Genomic DNA, 22,777 nt, shown 5'->3' on the forward strand with positions numbered 1-22,777 from the left:
ATAATGTAAAACACTTTGGCCTGATGCTGAAATGTGCTATAGAAATAACATTTGATTGATTGATTGATTGATTGATTGATTGATTGATTGATTGATTGATTGATTGATTGATTGATTGATTGATTGATTGATTGATTGATAGCTATTTGGAAGAAGAATACAAATCTGTGGCTCCAACCTCTGCATCCTTCTAAAGATATAATCATCGTCTCTCCTCTAAACATGTCCAGACCATCTCAGTCTGACTTCTCTCACTTTATCTCCAAACATCTAACATCAGATGTCCCTGTGAAGCACTCATTCCAAGATTCTATCCATCCCCAACATTTTGAGCTCTGAAAGAACAAACAAGAAGCGGCAGAAGGCAGATCCTTGATGCAGCTCCATCTTTTCCTCTGCAGACCTCCTCAAACATTGTGTCTGTTGTGCTCTTTCATGTCATGAAACTGTCATGAAACAAATGCTCACCTCTGACATAAACTTATCTTCCACCACTTTTCCCCACAGTGTAATTGTATGAATCATTAGCTTTGCCACAGTTTTGTATCTTCCTTGTTGTTAAAAATCAGCATCAGAACACTTCATCTCCTCACTCTTGAAGATCTTGTTGAATAACATAGTCATAAACTCTGCCATCAAACCTTCACAAGTATGTTATCAGGACCAAGTGCAATTTCCCTCTGTTCCTCTTCAAAGACTTTTTTTTTACAGTTCCCAACTACTGGTGTTCATTCTAAGATTAGAGCATACACAGCAAATTTGGAAGTGCCAGTGTTGAATATTAAAATATTGGTGTTAATTCAACAAAATGAGTGTTAGTGAGTGTTAGTTTCCCTAACACTCACTAAAGAGTTCCAAAGAGTTAAACAAAAAGCAATCCAGTCCAGTGTTGATTTCTAAGTTAACTCCAACAGTAATTCAGTCTGGTGTTGATTTAGAAATCAGACAGTTCCTCCCACAATTGTAACATATTTGTGACATCATATCAGGGAAGGAGCTACAGGTAGGGTCGGGGCTGCAGCAGGTCCCTGGCCTGTACCTACTGGGGGCCCACATGGGAGGCAGAACATGCCTTCACAGATCCAATTTTTTTTTTATCAGTAAGAAATGTAAACTTGTTGCTGTTTTTTGTTATTAGATTGTTTTTCTTCCCTCTTTGATTGTTTTTAATCCAATAGCACATCACTGTGTCCAGTCTCCGCCTCCATCTCTTCCTCCTCCTCTGTCCATCAGAGCTGATGCAATAAAAGGTAAGTCACCTGCTCCAGGAGTCCAGTCTCCTCCCTTTTAAATAGCTTCACTTTGTTCACGTCTCTAAAGGTGAGTAGCCTACATTTACTCTGTTACTTTAGTAACTTTTTGATAAATATTTACTTCTTAGAGTAGTTTTACTGAACCATGCTTTAAAATTTTACTTAAGCATGAAGTAAAAATTATTTGATATAATAATAATAACTAAATATAATTGTTAATAGTATGAGGTTCTTACCTGAACATACATTTTTTGCCTTCTACCCACTGGAATGGCTTTTTACAAGTTTATTGTAAATCTGTTTTTGTTAATTCTGAGATGCACTAAAAAAGCCGATAATATGTGATAAGTCATATATTATCACAAATAATAGACTTTATGCAACTTGTTCTGTATTGATATTAGTTTTTATTGTGATAATGAATAAATTGAGAACTTTTTAGTTTATAATCCATTTCTAATCTGTGTCAGACATCCTGTTGGTTGCGCCTCATCGCCATGTTACTGTAGAGCAGCTACTATGTCAGTGAGACGTTCTGCTGGTAATTAAAGTTCATCCTGAACACTGGAAAGTGTTAATTTTTAGAAAACAAACTGAACTCTGGTCACTTTCTGGAATAAGAGGAAATTATGAGGCTCAAATCATAATGACATTTCTTTCATCCTCAGTTACTGAAGTGAACAGTGTCATGTTTACTACAGGGCTGTTACTCTTTATTTTCAGATCTTATATAAGCAAAGCTATTACATCTTTTTCAACAAATCATGTTATTGCTGCAATATCAAACTCAATATATGTAAAGTTCTGTATAGTTTGAAAAGAAAAAGACGTTTGTGTCGGTTCTGAAGGTTTCACTTTCAGTTGTTTTTTTCTGACTGGTTTTAAAAACAGGTCAGACAAGTCAGTGGTCCATATCAAAGAATATGGACAGAAAAAGTCCTGTCTACATCAGCTAATCTTTTGCTGTCTCCTAATCCGAGATAATAATAGACTTTATTGTTGTCTGTCATGTTGACTGACAGCATAAAAAAACTTCCCGCGGTGGAAATAGTCATTCTTCTGTAGGTCTGTCAGCTAATAAGTTGACATAATGGATGCTTTTAGGTATAGACTGAAAGTGTAATCTGAAAAACATTACCTCAACCATTCTGAGTTTATACACATTTGCCAGAACAAATAGACAAGGGGACATAACAAAACTGAAAACATAAAATCTCTTTTTGCTTTTTATCTGTAAAATATCCATCAACTAGAAGCCTGGTACAAAAATTATGATATCCAGACACTGATTGAGACAATAACATCAGTATTTAAACACCAACTCTCTTCTCTACCAAGCAAGAAGAAACATGGCACAGAATATGTACGTTGCAACATCGTAAACTTAAGTCACTTTTTGGTTTCTGTTTCTCGCTGATCTCTGATCTGTATCTTTACTCAGCAACATGTTTCATCAAGTGAGAAGTAATGTCTAGTAAAGATCCTTGGAGGGTCATCTTATAACAGAATTGTTACAGAAGGGGCATCACACAGTTTGTGTACGAACACCTTTTATCATTTTTAAATATTTAATAATATTAAGTCTCAGTGCCTAGTGAAAGGCAGTCTGATGTTAAAACTGAGATGAACTTTTCAGAGACTAATCAAAAAGAAGAAGACAACAAAAGTGCCATCTATGATGACAGTAAAGAGCAGAGCCCTTACTTTACACATGAGAAACCACTGGAAGTGTGAGGCTCATTCTAACCTGGGCAAACAAAAACCTGGGCAGTAGCATCATGGGTCAGTCCTTGGCAAAGCGATGGTGTAAACATACATCTATTTTAGCATCGAAAACACAAAGTATCAATAATAATTATTATTGTCAGGCTCACTGATTTGAAAACTTTTTTTTTATGAAGCAATGTAAATAATAAATGATTTTCTGAGGGGCGTTGTAGAGATCAGCCTCTGCGGGTCTTTTTGTCCTTCAGCATCCCTTCCTCTTCAGTCAAGTCTGGTGATGCTGTAAAGACTCGCGCTCCGGTATTTTTCCACTCGCTGCGTCATCACTCAGCCCCTCCCGTCGCTGAAAATATCTCACTCACGTCGTCTAATACTGATGGCGATTTCATCGATGCCTCATCTGTCGCTCGGTGCTACCCAATCGAAAACTGTTACCACCCCAAAAAAACTGCTTAAAGGAAAGATTTCAATACATTTGGATTGTATTGAAACGAGATTTCAAAATAGAATCTGATATGCTTCCTTTGCATACATTAAAAATAGAACTTCTTGCTTAAATAAAACAGATGACAATCTACCTTAAAAAAACACACATAGTACATTTTGATGACCTAAAACGCCTCATCAGAATAAGCTTTATGAAATACTTAGTCAGCACATCTTATGATCCAAACCAATAAACAGTCTAAGTGACATGATTTTGATCTGTTCTGACGATATGCATTCTGAGGCAAGGAATACCCAGGGGTGACAGTAGGCGGGTACGGTTGGGTACTGCGTACCCCTAAAAGATTTAGTGGGGGTACCTGCAAGAGAGGGGAGCGGCTTTCTGCTGTAAAAAAATCAATGGGTTCACTGTGCAGCCGTGAGTGCACCCACTAATTTTTTAGAAGATTAGTTTTTCAAGAACAATCTAAAACACGACTTAAACAGTTAATAAATCACTTTTTTCCCATTTTATATTGTTTCTGAACTGTACGTGTTTTGTTAGAGCAGGACTGCAGCACATCGATCGCGGGAGGTTTTGAGTCGATCTCGGCATTAGGTGACAAACTGAACGCCGCCAGGACGATGAGACCACACAGATAATTCAAAAGTGTTAGATTTCCAGTGTAAGAGTTGAATATTAAAAATACAGTGTTAATTCAACAACATGAGTGTTAGTGTTAGTTTCCCTAACACTCACTAAAGAGTTCCAAAGAGTTCAACAAAAAGCAATCCAGTCCAGTATTGATTCCTAAATTAACACCAACAGTAACTCAGTCTGGTGTTGATTTAGAAATAAACCCACAATTGTAACACATTTGTGACATCATATCAGGGAAGGAGTAACAAATAGGGTGGGAGTTGCAGCAGGCCCCCAGCCTGGACCTACTGGGGGCCCACATGGGAGGCAGAACATGCCTTCACAGATCCAATTTTTTTTTATCAGTAAGAAATGTAAACTTGCTGTTTTTTGTTATTAGATTGTTTTTCTTCCCTCTTTGATTGTTTTTAAACCAATAGCACATCGCTGTGTGCCAGTCTCCGCCTCCATCTCTTCCTCCTCCTCTGTCCATCAGAGCTGATGCAATAAAAGGTAAGTCACCTGCTCCAGGAGTCCAGTCTCCTCCCTTTTAAATAGCTTCACTTTGTTCACGTCTCTAAAGGTGAGTAGCCTACATTTACTCTGTTACTTTAGTAACTTTTTGATAAATATTTACTTCTTAGAGTAGTTTTACTGTACCATGCTTTTAATTTTTACTTAAGCATGAAGTAAAAATCATTAGATATAATAATAATAAGTAAATATAACCTCCCACATGGGAGGCAGAACATGCCAGGTGCATTCTGGGTAAAGCTTGTCACCAACATCATCATCAGTCACTTGGCAACAAATGGCAAACTAGCTAGAGCTACGGAACGTTAACATGTTTTGAATTTGTGTTGTTTCATCATTAGTGACCAGTAGCCTGATGTTTCTGTTCTTCTCTTGGTTTGTTGTACTTCATGTCAGATGGACTTCAGAATGACATAGTCGCTCTCTCTGGTGATGAAACTCTGCTCCATTTAGCTCCGCTGTTGCAGGCATGTCTATGTTGTAAAGTTAAATTATCATGAGCTTTATTATTTGGGCCCGGTTAATAGACCCTTTTCACATGACGTCAGACAACATCCGTTTTGACTAGAAGCAGTGTATCTTCAGTTCCGGTGTGTGTAGTTAACGCTGTTTCTGGACTCTAAAGCAGCTGCCACAAATACGATTTGAAGATATATCACTATTTGCAAACAATTTTTCTTCATCAGCATAATCTAAACTGGACAAATTCCTCGCTGACTGATACCAGTTTGACTACGAAGGTACGTGTTTTGGTTTTTTCTAGCTGTTAGTTGATATGCTAGGATAGCAATAGTAATTTGTTAGCTGGCTAACATTATGTAGCCTTTCTGTTTTGGAAATAAAACGTATATAGGCCCTAATCTTAATCAGATTTTTATAGTATAGATTGGGGTTGCCACCTGTCATGATCCTATTAAACCCTCCTCACTTACGCTAGTTTCACCACCCGCTCAGTAGTGACATTTAGTCTCAAGTCCAAAACTTAACAGTTATGTCAAACACCTGCTACTCCATCACGTCCTGAGAAGTCAAACTCTTGCTACGATAGAGACATGAGTAGGAAGACGCTATTTTAGATAGATAGATAGATAGATAGATAGATAGATAGATAGATAGATAGATAGATAGATAGATAGATAGATAGATAGATAGATAGATAAACGTTTCATTTCTCCAATGACTATTTATCAAATGTTATGATTAGAAGGTTAAGTTTCTTTTACTTTGTTTTGCTGTGGTTGTAGACTTGGCAGTAGAAAATTGATAACATAGGAGAATAACAACTTTATAACCCTTTTAACAGGTTACACTTGATTCTGCTGTGGTGCCTGTCGAAACCATGTGCATGAAGTTTGTGCTCAGCTGGGAAAGCTGTGGATCACATGGTGGAACTTCTGCTTCAAACTGCTCACTACAGTATACCACTGCCTCTGTCATGCACCAGTTCACTGCAGACTGGCACAAGACCATCCCAGATATGGTAGGTTGTCAGGTAGGCTACTGTTGAGAAAGATGGACAACAAAACAAAAGGAGAAATTATGAATCACATCAGACTATGTAAATTATTTGGCAGATGGCACTTAAGTCAATATTTAAAATGCTTTTCTAAACAACAGTGTTGGAAGATGTCAGTGATTTTATTGAAACATTTAACAATACAGCACTGCCACAGTGTACATGTATGTTTCCCAACTGTGGCTAAAGCTGCTGCTAACTGGTTTACTCTCCGATCGGAGGCTGGTTCCTTTAAATACAGTTGGAGAATGGTGAATTGACAATGACTAATAACGGCTATCTAACACTTAAATACTGTTTTATTAAAGTTGATACAGAAAGTGAACCTCTAAACGTTACAGCACTGACAGACAGCAGTGTATATATTTTCCCAATTGTGGCTAAAGCTGCTGCTAGCTGGTTTACTCTCTGATTGGAGGCTGTTTATTATATACATAGAGAATGGTGAATTGACAATGAGTAATAATGGTTATCTAACACTTAAATGCTGTTGTTATTAACCTTACCTTTTATTATATCCTTAAGATAATGAGTATCAGTAAATTTTTTAGTCAGGTTTCCTGAGGCAAAATCACACCGGAAGTAAAGATACACGGCTTCGAGTTATGGCGGCTATTGTCTAACGTCACTGTGAAAAGGGTCTATTAGCCCCGCCCCCTGGCCGACGCCGGTGTTCTGTCAGATCAGCATACATTGTCCGATAGTCATACGCTTAGCTCAGACATGTATATGCTGTCATTACCATATGATTTTATTTAATCAGCAACATAGAATCCTGACGTAGATCATCGTACACTTTGTTATGAACAGCTGTATGACATCCTGATTTAGCGGTTAAATAGATTAATGAGTTTTACACGGGCGTGTTGTAGTTAACTGCAGCTGCAGCCAGACCTGCTTTAAATACAACGCATGTATATCTATCTAGTTATCATATTATATCATATTATAAACAATTTAATGACTTATTTTCGTCATAACTTGTTGCGTATGCTGAACTGACAACTCCACTGACGGTCGGACTTCTTAATGCGCATGCGCGGGCATGCGTACTAACTGCATGTATGCTATCCTGACAGCGTAGGGCTATCGTCATGTTTGCCTGAGGAGCGGAGGCAGCAGTATGGCGTCTTGTCTGCAGCTTATTATAAAAAGGTAAGTTCAATGTTAAAATGATCATGTTTTTGAGTATTTTTTGTGGAGGGATTATTTTTCCGTTTACGCAAGAGTATTGACTCATATACATAGTTCGCTTAACTTACGTTTATTTGTTTTTATATCACAGCATATTTATTATCTTAACCGAACATTGAAACTGTCAGGAAAATCTGGAGGCCATTTGAGTTAACATTATTTAGCTGTGGGGGTCGTTTTCTTTAAGTTTTTGGCTGTAGATTGCAAAATGGGGGAGTGGCTGTGCTGAACCGTTGGCTTGATCTTTGCCACAGGTGTCAAACTCCAGTCCTGGAGGGCCACTGTCCTGCAACATTTAGATGTGCCGCTGAGCACCGCACCTGAATACAATAATTGGGTGATTAGCAGGACTCTGGAGAACATATGTTCACATTGAGGAGGCAATTGAGCCATTTGACTCTGGTGTTTTGTATCTGTGGCATATCTAAAAACTGCCAAAATGTTTTTTCTTTGTTAGTGTGTCATGTTGGTGACTGAAGCCTGTTATGATGACTTCAACACATTTCTTCAGGCAGGTTGGCACGACTTTTGCCTCAGTCCTCGCTAGGGCTGAAACGATTCCTCGAATGATTCGAGTACCTCGATTACTAAAATTCCTCGAGGAAAATTTACCTGCCTCGAAGCTTCGTTAATTTATGTTTTATTAGTTAGCGCACCGTGTTCCGACCGGGACTTCATTTGCGTTGCGCGGAGCTCTCACTTCCGCCTCTGAGTTGTTGACAAAAGCTAAGTCTCAGCGGCATAAAGTCCAATCTTCAAGATTGGCCCGTGGGGATTTTATTGATTGATGATAATGCCCGACTTTTTATCGTTTTTGGGGAACCAATAAGCATCCTTAAAATGACTGGGGAATGCCTGGAGTACGGCAGCATTTCTCCTCCGGGGCTGCTGGTTGAAAGGAACGGCGGGAAGAGCGCTGAGGTGAGCGGATAGACTGAACAGGGTGGGCGGCTGAGTAGCTGATGCTTACCGTGTAAATGTAGCTTTACCGACGAACCGCACAATAAATTTCATATCCCGGTCTGAAGAAACGGGTGGCGGAGCGCATCGTACATGGCTGGTAGATGAGTTTCTGAGTGTGACCAGTGAAGGTGTCGTAAATATCCCGTATTGCTTCCCCCTGTGTTCGTCCCCCGGTCTAACGGTTCGTCAGTCCGCTGGTCTATTTCCTCCCCTCCATCTTACGTTCGTTCATTCGCCCTCTCCTCCCACTCCAGGCGGCATTTCCCGTATTTTCAAACCCAAAGCGTGACAGGTTAGGTGGCAAGGTGAGTTTAATTAATCTATTAAACTCACTGAAGATGAATACATAAACTAAAAGCTGGATTGTAGACATTTTTATAAGCATATTTGTGAGCCTGCCTCTTTGTTATTAAATTCAATATAATTTCAGATTTTTCTATAACTTTTCTTCTGGTTAACTTAGAAAGTGAGCTATTATTGTTACAGGTTAGTTTTCTAAACTACAAAAAAGCAACTGTTAGGGATGCTCAAATATGAAAAATTGGACTGATATTGATATCTGATAGTAACACCTGTATTATGCCAGATTTACCAATATTTCATTTTATAATTTTTTTTATCCGATTACTCGATTAATCGTAAGAATAATCGATAGATTACTCGATTACTAAAATATTCGTTTACAACAGCCCTAGTCCTCGCACGCACAAGGTTTAAGTTCTATCGATACAAAAAACATCACTTTTCAGAGAGAGAAAATCAACCACTAACCACTAGAGGTCGTCATTGGGAAGAGAATAGCTTACTGTGTAACAATACTACCGTCTTAATAATAATCAATTTTATTTAAAATGACCTTTATAAATCAAATTGAACTCTCAGAAGGTAAGCTGATGAAGGCTAGCTACAAAGGCGAGGCTGCAATTTAGCGCGACGCCAGCAGGCGAGGCAGTTGCCTAAGGAGTCAGGACATAAACAATGAAGGCTGGAATACCTGGAATCGAGCTGGCGATCCACTGCAGGAAAGTGAACTCCTACCGCCGTTGCCACTATCACCCTTCTCTTCCTCTGGCATACTCCCATATTAAGTGTCATATCAAGTTTCACTTGATATGACACGGTAACGCTGTCATATCAAGTGCAGCTACCTTTTGGGGTAAATGAAGATCTGTATTTAGACTTTTGGAGATCTGAAAAATATTAGCTTTATCTAAACCTTTTTCTGCCTTAGACCCCATGACAACCAAACTATTACTTTAGTTGTCACCACAGTTTTAGAAAGGATTAATCCATCCTTAATGGATGGATTAATCCATCCATTAGCATTGGTTTACATCTGCTAAACCAATGCAGAACATGTGGCATAAGGGTTAGTGGAATTGAACCCACAGCTTTTTGCCTGCAAGACAAGAACTCTCTCCACAGTCCTCCATCTGCTGGATGGATGACAGTCTGGACAATTCTGTTGATGCTAATGATAATGAAGGCAATGATAAATCTTTCTCAAACACTAGATATTTATGGAGTACCACAGGGTCTGGTACTTGGGCCCATTTGGTAAATATACTTCCACTGTAGAAAACCAATTTGTTTCGATCTGGTATTGAACAACTGAAGAGCAGCAAGATTTATGAAGTTTATTCTCAAAGGATTTAGTGGCGGGTCAGATTAAGAGGCCGTCTTCCTCTTTGAGACTGAGCTTTAGAAGAGAATCACAGTAGCTAATCTCCACTTAACATATTTCCTTCAAATTTATTAGGTTACACAGGCCTAATTCCTATTGTTGTGCTGGCAATGCTCAGTTATATTTATTCATACAGACTTGATGAATCCAATCAGTTTATACAGTTTTCATCTCTGTTTAAGAGATAAAAGACCAATATAGAGCAAATATCACGTTAAGGTGAAAACATCAAATCTAGACCAATACCAGGGTATTTATCTCCAACTTTATATAGAGGACAACATAGAAGACAGAGGGTCAAGGTTTAAGGTCATAGTTCATTTTATTGGGACATTATTTACATCATGTACATAGTGTTTCATTGAAACAAGAGTGTAGCACTGACAGGCAGGGTCCTTTCTGTGTTTGACCAAAGAAAACGGTTTGCTGATTTGTGTCTGTCTTCAGGGGCTTAAAAAATTTCAAAGTGGCTCCACTCATGACCTTTAACCTCTGAATCCATCCAGGATGAATATTCAGTGTTTCTAAAGAAATGAACAGATAAAGCTCCGTGGTTCTGAACAAACTCTTCACAATATGACCTAATTTGGTTTTTGAGCTCCATGAAATTGTTCAAACAAAAATCTTTAAAAACAAAAAGATATATATATACATTCACATACATATGTACATATAACATTGTATAAATATATTAAAATAGTTTAAATTACATTTCTTTAACAGCCTTCCATAAATAGATGACACAGTTTTTCTCGATGTGTTAGTGTTGGAAGCACAGAGCACTCTCTGATGAACGGTTCTTGACTCGGTTGGGATTTGGATCCATGCTGGTTTGCCATTGTTCTTCATTGTAAAACACTGAATTGTGCTATGACACTGAACACTGAAGAATTCTGGGTATTTTCTTGGTGTTTAGGAGTGCACCTGACTTCGTACGGCTGAAGCTGTTGCGGTTTAACAAGTGTAACAAGTATATTATTACAACCACTGTATGTGGTCAAATTCAAAGCATTCTCCCATAAAGAAAAAAAACATTCGAGGTTTCCCTCCGTGGCCCCTGCTCAGGAGTCGGGGGGGCTGGATGGAAACGGAAGGCTTGGCGGCCTTCCCGAAGCAGTAGTGTCGTTGCTGCACACGCCCATCAAACAAGATCTAATGCAGACCTCCCAGTGTCTGGTTCTGTTCACAGATTCGCTAGCTGACACTATGAGCGAAATCAAAGGACCTTAGAAATACTGAACAAGGTGCTGTTTAGGTGAAAACTGACAAATGGCCTCAGCTATAAGTGCTTTTGAATATACAAAGAAGCTTCAGACACGTTTTTGGTAAAGTTGAACAAAAACAGAAAGCGAAGGTCGAAGGAAACTAAATTGTCCGTGAAGTTTCATGTCCCGTGGCTTCGTTTCAGTTTTTGGGAGATTCACGTACTTCGTTAAGAAGGATGTTCTCGCTGAGGTCAGAGTTCACAGCTACACTCTCCCACGAATAACACTGTACCTGAGAGGAAGCTGTGTTTGAAACTCTACAAATTTTCAGTCTGTGTTGTGAGGCCTTTTTGTTTACAGCTGTACCACAATAATGAAACAGAAAAAAGTAAAAAGCAAAAGACTATTTCAAAAGTTACGATAAAAAGAGGGAAACGCCATCTTTGTGGTCTAGAACAGCAAAATGTACAGAGTTCAGATACATTCTCTTGGAATGGTACGGTCCATTGCTCAGAAAGCCAGAGCCGAGCATCAAGTGAGTCTTTGTGGTTTGTTTTGTTCGTCACACTGGTTCTGTTGGCTGTGTGTTTGTTGCAGTCCGACTCTGAAAGCTTCCCCCTCCGCCAGCAGAAGAGCTGGAGCTTCAGTGACCTTGGTCTTTCATAGCGTTCACGATCCAGTCGTAGATGATAAGAGTCATGCAGCCAATCATGACAACAAATCCTAATATCAGGAACATCATAGCCTGGTGGAAGAAATAATTTCAGTTAATTTGAAGTTGTTACACAATATCTTAGATTACTAACAGAAACAAAATGTGATTAAAATTATGAAATTGTGAAATGTTTAATAATGTCTTACCCCAATCTTCTGCATGGATTTTATTGACTCCTTCTTAACCAGTCTGAGATAGAAAGCTGAGGGCAGGATGAAGATCAGCATTGCAGCAGCAGAGGCACCTGGAATGAGGAATAATTGTAAAGTTAATCCCCAAAGGTCAATAATGCTCTTAGAAAGATGATAATGCATATTAACATACCACATACTTACCAATAAAGCCAAAAATATCTCTGATGCTGGGGACAAAGATGACCAGAATGTTGGTTCCTGCTAGCAGGATCAGGGTGATGATAGCGTGACGGATCCAGCTGAAGTCTTTTCCTGGGAACAGCAGGTGGCCGACTGAGGTACGAATCTGTTCAGAACCAGACAAAGATTAGCTCAATGGACTTCATAGTCTTAGTGACTGACTGGATCATTAACAGTAGACCCTCAATACTTACAGGGAAGAGCACCACAGGAACTGTGAGTGTGACAGCGGCCAGCACAGCCAGGCGAACAACCAGCAGGAGAATATCGTACTTGTAGTAGTTTGAGTAGGTGTGGAGCAGCTCAGGTCCCACATGGACTGAACAGAAATATGACAGAGATCACTTTAGTTAAATTCAGTTTCAACACCAATAATATGTAATTATCAAGCATTAGCATGCTAACACTTTGGACTAAGACATAAACTGTCTTTTGTACATTATAAACAGGATTAATTTTCTTGAAATATCTCAAACGTTGACATATGCTGAAGCTACTGTTAATCTTTTTGAGTACATAAAACATGATAAATGTAGGCTAAATGTTGTACTTATAAATGAGTGTTACTTAAAACTCAGTAAAACAATAAACATGCAAGTCTTTTGGGCTTTATGTGTAGAATCCATATTTAATTTTTAAAATTGAATTTAAAATGTTGACAGATTAATTAAATGAAGCCAAAATTGGGCTGCTAAAGAGAAGCTTTTCAGCCAAGTCTCTGTTGGCTAACATTTAGCTACAGGAGCATAAAGTTACCTTCTTGCAGCTCTCTGAATAGTACCAACAAAGTTAAACAAATAAAATAAAATAAAAAACAAGAATGAATGTTGTTTTGATATTTCTAAATTCCAAAACTTCAACCATCTAATAAAACATGAATGTTTTGCTTTACCATCTCTACACCTTTAATGCTCAGGATCAAACTGAGCAAATTAGCAGGTCTATATGATATAAACAAAATTACAATTAATGTCAAACATAGTTGTTTAGAGGCTAATTGTTTGTGCTTTTTAGAGATTTAGATGCTAAGCTAGCTATAGCAAAGCTATGCTAAAAATAAGATGACTTTGAATTACATTCAGTGTTTGTCATAATTCAGACAAACTGAATACAGTCATATATTAGCAATGTAATTTATGTTTTTCTTACATCTCCTTTTATCACCCTTGCCTGCTTAGACTGTTGTGTATAATGTTAAAGAGCGATTTCCAGTCCTTATGTAACTGTTGCAATGTTCCAGGAAACATTTCTGGCTTTTTTTTTTTTTTTGTATATTTGAAGTCAAACAGGAACATGCTGGCACCAGGTGCATCAGGTGGTGTTTTCACACTGTTGTGTAACCAGCCTTGAATCAATACAATTGGATTTTTAATTGAAGTCCTCTTTACATTGCAAACCACAATTACTAAAACATTTCAAATTCAAGGTAAATAACCTGTGAACCCATAAAGGGAGTTTCACTCAAGACTAGAATATTTGAAAGAAAAAAAAAATTGTTTTATTTATTTATTATTTATTTCTCAATGGACAGTGTAAATTAATCAACATTATACAATGCAAATGTGTAAAAGTGAGCTAAAGTAAACTAATTTTCACTTGTAGTCTGTTTGGCAGTTGTCAAAGCTAGCCTAAAAATCTATTATCTAGCTGCCTGTTAATTATGAAATTGAGTTTTTAAAAATACATATATGTAAATCTACCACACTGTAGTTTTTAAATCTTGCCCAACTTACTGTTGAAGGTGAGGTATCCAAAGAGGGCGGCCAGCAGGTACATGATGAACATGGCCAGGAAGGAAACGTTGGCCACATTCTGCATCTTTCGGCGTGAGCGGCTGTTCAGGGAAGGAGAGTTTAATTTAGACACCAGACCAAACTTTAAAGAAAAATAACATTGGTTTAGTTTAAACCTTATAGAAAGTTTGAGTTAAATCCATGCAGCAGCACTTACTCTTTGAGCTCCTCATACATGGGTAGGATAGTAGGATGGCACACGAAGGCAAAAGTGAGGATGGGTACAGCATAGACAGTCTGGAGAGATGGAAAAATACAAAGATTAGAAGTTATTCTTTGAATATTATTGAAAATATTCAAACCTGTTTAATCTGTGAGAGATTTATTTACCTGTGAGTTAAAGACAAAGTATTTAGGCTTGCAATTGTCATCATCTGTAGTGGCGTTGTCGCTGTGGGGGGTGATGTTGAACATATGCATGGTTTCATTTCCAGGAAGAGGTAGAGGGCATGGGATCTGGAACTTCTTTATGATCACCTGCAGGAATATACATAAAAAATATATTTTTGGATGGGGCTATATTTTTACAGTGCCTAAATGAACTAAACATTGAAGATTTTAATGAAATGATGGGTTGTATCTGACTGTGAAAGGAGGAATAAGGAAACAATGTGGGGTCATACTCACCACAATCAGAAAAAACACCATGCAGAGCAGAGAGAGACCACTGGTGTAACCAAGGTAACCTAAGGGAGACAGACAAAATGTCATCGCCGTTCTAAGGCTTCTACTTTTATTATTACTTAGGAACAACAGTTTATGACACACATGCAGACGCGCGCGCACACACGCACGCACGCGCGCACAGACACACACACACACACACACACACACACACACACACACACACACACACACACACACACACACACACACACACACACACACACTCCTTACCTAGATTCCGGAGTAGTGAGAGAGGCAGGATAACAATAATTGAGACCAGAATCACAAGGTAATCTCCATTGATGTACCATTCACTGAAACACATACACAAAAACATTTTGTGAGATTTGTTAGCTTACAACTTCACTGCTGCACTGACAACACCTACAAGCATCACAAATAGCTGACAGAAACTGGTCTGCGCAGGATGACAGCATCGCTCCCAGAAATAGGCCCAACAAAGCAGCACAGAGGAGCCACATCAATTTTTAAAAGTTGGAGCGAGGTCGCAGTGAGCTCATGCTGCGCACCATCTCGATGCGGCACTAGTCGTGTTTTCTAAAAGGGGTTCTTTGAAGGGCCCGCTCTGAGTAACAGGGCGCTGGCATCTCTTCAAGATGTCCAGACGTCCCGCCTACATGGACACAGCTGCTCACACAGACAGACAAAGACTCTGCTTCACCTTCTCTGAGAGTTGGCTCCAGATAAACAACAGGCAGCCATTTTGGGCGGTGTTCCACTTTACTTTGAGTGCTTGCTGACATAACCCTACCTCGCAAATATATGGCCTAATCTTTTGCTGATTATTGTTTTGACAGATTTTTTGTAAGTTAGCTTCACCTAAACGGATTGATTTACATTTTTATAATGAGTTTGGAACATAAAAAAATCCATTAAAAATATAGTTAAGAGTAGGGAAAGAACAAGCACATAATCCTGGAAAGATTATCCATCATGTTTTCTTACAGTACTATAAGTGAACTCTTTTTATTTCCGACCTCTAGAGGGTGCTACAGAGCATATTCCTCCTTTATTGTGAAACGTGCGAGGCATTTCATCATTTTGTAACTTTGCAGTTTTTGTCATTTTGTAAAAAAAATGTAGGACAAGACAAACACTACAAACCCAAATTTTTTAATGAAACAACAAAATAACTTTTTCGGGTACAAAATGAAGCCATCTGATGCGAGACATTTTGTACTGACCAGGCATAAATTAATACCCATCTTGGGGACGTTTTCATAACTGCTTTGACAACCGGTGATCAGAAAGAAAATAATTTGAAATAGACTACTCACCCATCACTTGCTCCAGTAAAGGACTGAATGACAATGGGGAGTTCATATTTGATAATGAAGAGGTAGCTTGACATGGCTGCAAAAATTAAAAAGAAACAAGAGCAGTTAGTACGTTTTATTCAAACATACGCTGAGTCATGCTTCTGTAGGCATTGAGGAACAAAAATGTTCCTACGGAAAAAGAAGTGACTTGAGTAGTTTGATGCCATCTCCACAATCTATTATTTTCCAACATGTACCACATGACGGTGAGTGTAGGGTACAGTTCAATCATAGTTGCAAACACAAAAAGAGCCATTTTGATACTTAAAGGTCAGTTCCTCACCTCCAATGTTCTGCATGGTGATGGAGCAGGAAGCAGCCAGTTTGCCTGGGATCCCAAAGGCCTTGTGACCCAATGACTCATAAACAAGAGCACCTGGAAAAATAGGAAAAAAAACAAAGTTTTAAATCTTGGCATTTAAATGTGATCAAACATAAGAAGTTGCTGGAAAGTTGGAGCTGGTGCTCACCTGCTTCATTGGCTGTCTTCAGCAACAAGTGGACAGAATACAAGGAGAAAATGGCAACGGAAACCAGGAGAATCCTGTAAACACAAGCGAGAGAAAAGGTCTTCAGTTGTAGACTCATGACTAAGATGTAATTACAAGGGAAAAAAAACGTGACTGCAATGAGTAGCAGGCCCTGATCAATGCTAAAATGCTGAACCTGAGACTTTAAAGGCCGACTAAAAGACAACTGTTCTTTCCTGATGGTAAACAAACACGCCCACCTTTAGCTAACGTGAAGGTCAGGTGTTATTCCGTAACTGCTGAGCATGTCCGAAAGGCTCAGACCTCGCATTGTTCTTTGTTTTTTTTTTTGCTTGTTTCAGAGACTTTTGACACATCACCGCTTCCCAACCTGAGCCATCAGTTTTTTAAGGAAGTATCTTTGACAGCTAAGAGTCTGCACAGAATCACTTTGATGTAAAAGCAATAAATCTAGAGTGAAATCTGGGTGAAACCCGGAACAACCCCCTTCAAATGATGGACTGCAACAGCAAAGTAGGATGGGATGAGAGGTTTCCCTGCACAAGATCATCTTAATACCACCCATATACTGTAAGTCCAGTACAGTTTGTCCCAATGTATTAATAGACCAGGTGGAAATTAATCTCTCAACCATTTGAGACTCGCAATGCAAAAGTGAGATCACTGTCTGCCCACTTGCTCTCATTGGACGTCCTTAGTATGTCTCTTGACAAAATTAGCTTCAACCCAGCAAATATGCCTCTGTTGACGTCTGGTTGGGATCCACTTTGTCCTACCAGCATTCAGCCTTCACCCAACAATGTACACAAGAAGTAGCTACTTTGGTTTTTTAAGGTCCAACTTCCTACAGATCCTGACCTAGATTAGTCGATTGCCGTCAGACTGAGATCCTCAGTGGACCATTCATGATCCCCAGCATGTGAATGGCATCTATTGGTTTATGTAACGCCTGGCCACCAGGATTATCAGTAAGCTGCTTCTCTGGAAAGTGGCCTACAGCTTCCGACTGATGATATGCACACGACCACGAGGCGAACTGAGAGAAAACATCCACATTCTGCTTGATCCAGGAAATCACTTCTACTTTTTCATTGCTTAGATGAAAAGTTAGTAGAGCTCTCTTCCTCATATCAAATGCCATCTGTGCATCATACACTAGAGTAAACAAAGCCTCAGTAACATAATCGTCTTTGTTCTGTTTAAAAAAAACTAGGAAGAGTCTGATGAAACCCAGGGCTCAAATGTCACAAGAAGTATTGAAGTTGTTCACATGAACAGCCAACAGGGGTCACCATTACCAAAACCCTCCAACCATCTGCTTTTCCTTGAAGATGTCTTTATCTCTTCAACATTTCTAATCTACAGCAAACGTAGGTGAAACACGCACAAATCAGAACAACTGCAAATGTTTGAGCTGGCATGTTGCCTCTCTCTCAGGGTCACACACCTGTTGGCAGAGGGGGAAAAAACCCTATCTTGCACAGTTTGGGAATAACAGGACCTGAGACCTTGAAGAGACACCTGCCTGAATTGGAGTTGAAAAATGTTGGAGGTATTAATGAGGTTTCAGGTTTTAGGTGATGGAAAAATGCTTACACAAACAGGGCGATGCCGGTGTTGGCCATGGCAAAGGACAGACCCAGGATGCCGCTGCCCATGATGGCATTGCCCAGGTTGAAGACGGACATGCCGAAGGAGGCATTGCCCTGGTGCTGAAGAGGAGAAAACAGAATTTTAAAAAAAATAGCAGAAAAAAAAACTACATTGTGGAATAAAAGTGACTAAACTGGAACTTACATATTCAGTTTCATACTTCTTCTTGCTTGGGTTATGATCAGAGAGGAAGTTTTGACTCTCTGGATCTGCATCTGGGTATTGCCTTTAATAGAAGAAAGAGACGTGTTAAATGAGCTGACATATTGAACTTTTCTTTTGGTCTTTAGACCTGTTAAAAAAGAGCCTCACCCATTGAGAGGAATCTTCTTGGGAAAGTCAGGGTACGCAAAGTCGTTGCTGTTGGAGCTGCAGCTGTCGTCGTCTTGAGGAGTGTTCAGGCATTTCATCTCAGTTCTAGAACCGGCGTGCTTGTCATTGGGCATTTTAGAGCTGAAAACATAGAAATCATAACAAAAAGGTTTTAAGTAATTGTGTTTTAGCGTACATTTATTTTCCTTGACACCATATCTGCCACACCTCTGCTTCTTATTGTCTGTTAAGGTGTGTTACTGGCAACAATAATCATAAAACATAAGGCCAAGCAGACAGGTATTCCTTGTGTCAGAGTGCATATCATCAGAACAGATCAAAATCATGTCACTTACAATGTTTATTGGTTTGGTTTTAACAATGTCTGATATTACAAGTAGGTGCATAAGATGTGCTGGCTAAGGATTTTATAAAGCTTATTCTGATGAGGCGTTTTAGGTAATCAAAATGTACTACCTGTGTTTTTTTAAGGTAGATTGTCATCTGTTTTATTTAAACAAGAAGTTCTATTTTTAATGTATGCAAAGGAAGCATATCAGATTCTATTTTGAAATCTCGTTTCAATACAATCCAAATATTGACATCAATGCCAATCTTTCCTTTAAGCAGTTTTTTTGGGGTGGCAACAGTTTTCGATTAGGTAGCACCGAGCGATAGATGAGGCATCGATGAAATCGCCATCAGTATTAGACCGCGTGAGTGAGATATTTTCAGCGACGGGAGGGGCTGAGTGATGACGCAGCGAGTGGAAAAATACCGGAGCGCGAGTCTTTACAGCATCACCAGACTTGACTGAAGAGGAAGGGATGCTGAAGGACAAAAAGACCCGCAGAGGCTGATCTCTACAACGCCCCTCGGAAAATCATTTATTATTTACATTGCTTCATAAAAAAAGTTTTAAAACAGTTTTAAAGACAAACAGCCTTTAAGAGCATGAAACAACAGAATCGGATAAAATCTTGAGGCAAATGTGCTCCAGTTGTCGTGACTTACTAAAATGCTGTTATCCATTCCTCCCCAGATTGAGCAACCAGATCCATTTAATGACATTATTTCCACAGCCGGCTCCAGCAGAAACAAAGACACGTGTGTTCCTTTTATGGGCATAGCTTGCCTTTTTTTCCCGCAACGGCTCGCGCTCTGACTGACGCCCAAGCTGTTTCTACATTTTTCAAAATAAATCGATTCTTTAAGCTATATATTTTAATGCAAGTCTTTTTTGCCTACAAATGCAACATTCGGACATCAATATGACACGCCTTTAGACATCATTAAATTCGATTAACCACAAAGGCTTCATTTGTTCACATATGACGCATCGCGCTTTTTTTTAAAGGAAAAAAAAAAGATTTAAATATTTAAAGTGTCATGTTTTTAATTATTCGCCACAGGGGAATCAAAAATAAATAAATATATTATTTAATGAATAAATAGTCAATTTGCGGATTACAGATCATAATAAAATAAGAGTTTGATGTCCTAAGCTTCCGGGGGTTTGAAAATCTGCACTTCCTCCATCTGGTAATTTTCCAGTCTATTCATTCAACACCGGCATTCTTACCTTCGTAGGGGGAAAGAAACCCAAAAAAATCCTTCCTTTTGTGGACAAAACAAGAGATCTCCAATCGATTTCTTCACAAAAATCAGTCGATCCTTAAGATTATTTACGTTATTTATAAATGAGTAGAAAATGAATGAAAAACTCTAAGCAAAAAGACGATCTGATGTTTAAAAAGACAACCTAAGCAATTCAAGTAATCAAAGTGAAAATACTTGAAATACCAAGGACTGACACGAGTAAGAAGGATAAATTTGGTTTATAAAGAAAGAGACAGAAATTAGACTCTCCGGTGATGCGATGTGTTCCCGAAGAAGAGCCAGTACTGGAGGGTTGCGACTCACCCTTTATTGCATCAGCTCCGATCTCCGAAGGGGGGCGGAGCAAAGGCTGGGCTAGATTTACGCACGCTGTGACGTGCTATTGTATACAAACAGAGCTGACCCAGAGATCTAGCTACTAGGAAACCACAGGGATCCACCAGTGGAGGTCCTCCCAAGGAAAATCACCCTGCCATGAATTCTATTTTACAAAATATAAAAGAACTATCCATTTCTGCAAAAGCACTATTGTAGATGGGGGAAAAAAAGCTTTTCAGTTCCAGCAGTAGACTTGTTGAATATCCATTATGCCATATTTATGCTAATGTAATTTTAACACCTGTAATGTGACTCTCTGTCCGTAAAACTCACTAATATGTCGAGTTCTTTGGGGTCTTCACTGCTGTGATGATGCCCAGTGAAAACATAAATGATCTCATGATCTCAAAAGGCTTGTGTGTGTGCATACAAGACAAACATAGGAGGTCAGAGGTCGTAACCCCTGAGGTGAAAAGGTGCAATAAAATGTCATCAACCTTTAAATGTCATGATCTTTTGTTTTGAGACATTATCAGCGAACAAACTGGGCCAGAATCAATGCTGATGCTTTCAAAGCTTTCTGCTAAAATGTTAATAGAGTTCAGTTCAATTCAGTAATACTTTCTTCATCCCAAAGGGAAATTAAAAGTTGCAGTAATTGAGTGGTGATGGCTGTGGGCAGGAAGGATCTTCTGTAGCAATGTGAATTACAGTCATAGCCAAACTGGCATACTGGGTACAATGTCATGCAGTAATGAGCCTTAATTCAGCTTCATGCTCCAGAATTGTTTATAGAACATGTAGGTTTTCCAAGTTGGCAGCAAATTATAATGCTGACACCCTAAAATTTTAGACTCAAAAGTAACATGCTCTGTTAGTTTTAATCTTTAATCTTACCATTAATTTATTTCAGTTGATTACAGCCTAAAACTATCAAAATACTAACGTAATAAGAAAGAAAGGCCAGAGAATTTTAAGAAGAGTATCACATCATCAGCATATAAGGATAACCTATGTTCCAGCTCTGCCAGATATGAACACGTCCTGATTGCTACATCTGAACATCAAAAATCATTTCAACATTATTGGTTTAGAAGCAACACAATTAGGATAGTGACAGACAGAGTTGTGTACAAAATCTGAATCCCTCTGGGCAAGCCAAGTGAAGCAAGATGACAGCTACTGAATAATAATTATATGTAAATTATTTTAGGTTCCTTTTTTAACAGCCACACTTGATAAAAAAGGAACATATGTGGATTTTGCTGTTTACACAGATATGTTGCTGTATCTGTATTGTTGCATGTGACAATGAAAGGTGGTTTATGACTTCATTGAAAAGGAGGTGTACAAACACACAGTCTTAAGCTGGATAAAATATTTAGCTCAGCTAAATATATTAGCAGGGCTAATGTATTTGGCAATGTTAAAGCTTTAGTGTTAATGTCTTTCGCTTGAGTTAATATTTATGTTGACTAATCAGTATTGTATGGGTTTCTTATAACTATTTTAGCAGACTAGCTGTTAAGATACTAGCCAGCAAGCTAAATGGTTTTAGCAGTAATTGTTTTGATAATGTATTTTTAATTAATCTGTTTAGGTTTACTGAATTTTTTTATGGTCTTGAGAAATTTTCAACCAACATCATTAGCTTATAGCTAACTCAGTAGCAGCTTAAGTATTTGCTTAGAGACTACTTAGCTTGTTTTGATTAGCAAGACACATTCCATACAGCTAATTCAGGAGACAAGCTGTTTTGAGCTTTTATTTGTTACACAATGTCTTTTTATGAACTTAGTTAGCTGTACTGTATTATTTGTTTTTGAGAATTTTTACAATTAATATTCATAGCTTATAGCTAATTCAGTAGTTTAGATAGCTGATTAGAGACTAGTTAGCTTGTCTTACTCATAGCTAATTCTTTAGACAAGATAGCTAGCAAGTGTACATTGTATTTGTAACTTCAAAATTCTAATTTGTTCTTCTTTGATGAAACCCACTCCCTGCTCTGATCTCCACAGATCCACCGCAAAGTTTCTGAAATGACAGTGGGCCCAGGTGACGGGTGTCAGGCTGGATCAGGGCATGAGCGCGGCTTCAAAGCCAGAACACCCTGCCTGAATGAGATTACACCCAAACACCCTCATGTGAGCAGCGGTCATCCTAATCCTCACTCATCCTCCTGGCTCCTCTGGATGTGTCAGGTGCATGCATGTGCAGCGTCCTATTTCCTAATGTATTAGTAATGGCATGGATCACAAAAGGAACAGTACACTTGCTGGCAGGGACTTTGTGAGCCGCTTGATGCCTCTCAGTTGATGCTGCTACTATTAAAAGCGATTTCACTGTTGCACA

At 38.7% G+C, this 22,777-nt stretch overlaps 2 protein-coding genes across 2 annotated transcripts in view; one reads left to right on the top strand and one right to left on the bottom strand.

The window, feature by feature from the left end:
- The window catches only part of LOC106931789 (uncharacterized), a 70,912-nt gene that overhangs the window by 19,740 nt on the left and 28,395 nt on the right, over positions 1–22,777 (top strand). Inside the window, exons 2-7 of the mRNA XM_088003120.1 lie at positions 1,179–1,320; positions 4,485–4,557; positions 4,975–5,318; positions 5,882–6,058; positions 7,174–7,249; positions 22,444–22,626. Coding sequence (XP_087859246.1) covers positions 5,961–6,058; positions 7,174–7,249; positions 22,444–22,626 — 357 coding nt within the window. The 5' untranslated portion in view covers positions 1,179–1,320; positions 4,485–4,557; positions 4,975–5,318; positions 5,882–5,960. The remainder of the gene's footprint in view (positions 1–1,178; positions 1,321–4,484; positions 4,558–4,974; positions 5,319–5,881; positions 6,059–7,173; positions 7,250–22,443; positions 22,627–22,777) is intronic.
- On the bottom strand, positions 10,239–20,476 carry LOC106931788 (sodium-coupled neutral amino acid symporter 2-like). Its single transcript, XM_088003116.1, has 16 exons — positions 20,067–20,476; positions 18,485–18,625; positions 18,317–18,398; positions 18,116–18,231; positions 16,499–16,572; positions 16,312–16,404; positions 15,987–16,062; positions 14,920–15,002; positions 14,650–14,708; positions 14,353–14,499; positions 14,180–14,259; positions 13,963–14,063; positions 12,424–12,548; positions 12,191–12,335; positions 12,002–12,099; positions 10,239–11,885 (listed from the first exon to the last, which is right to left on the bottom strand). Exons 2-16 carry the CDS (start codon positions 18,616–18,618, stop codon positions 11,784–11,786), a joined length of 1,515 nt encoding a protein of 504 aa, XP_087859242.1. The 5' UTR covers positions 18,619–18,625; positions 20,067–20,476; the 3' UTR covers positions 10,239–11,783.

This window comes from Poecilia mexicana, unplaced genomic scaffold (genome assembly GCF_051168715.1).
Source record: "Poecilia mexicana isolate PSO_F unplaced genomic scaffold, ASM5116871v1 scaffold_23, whole genome shotgun sequence".
Classification (NCBI taxonomy): domain Eukaryota; kingdom Metazoa; phylum Chordata; class Actinopteri; order Cyprinodontiformes; family Poeciliidae; genus Poecilia; species Poecilia mexicana.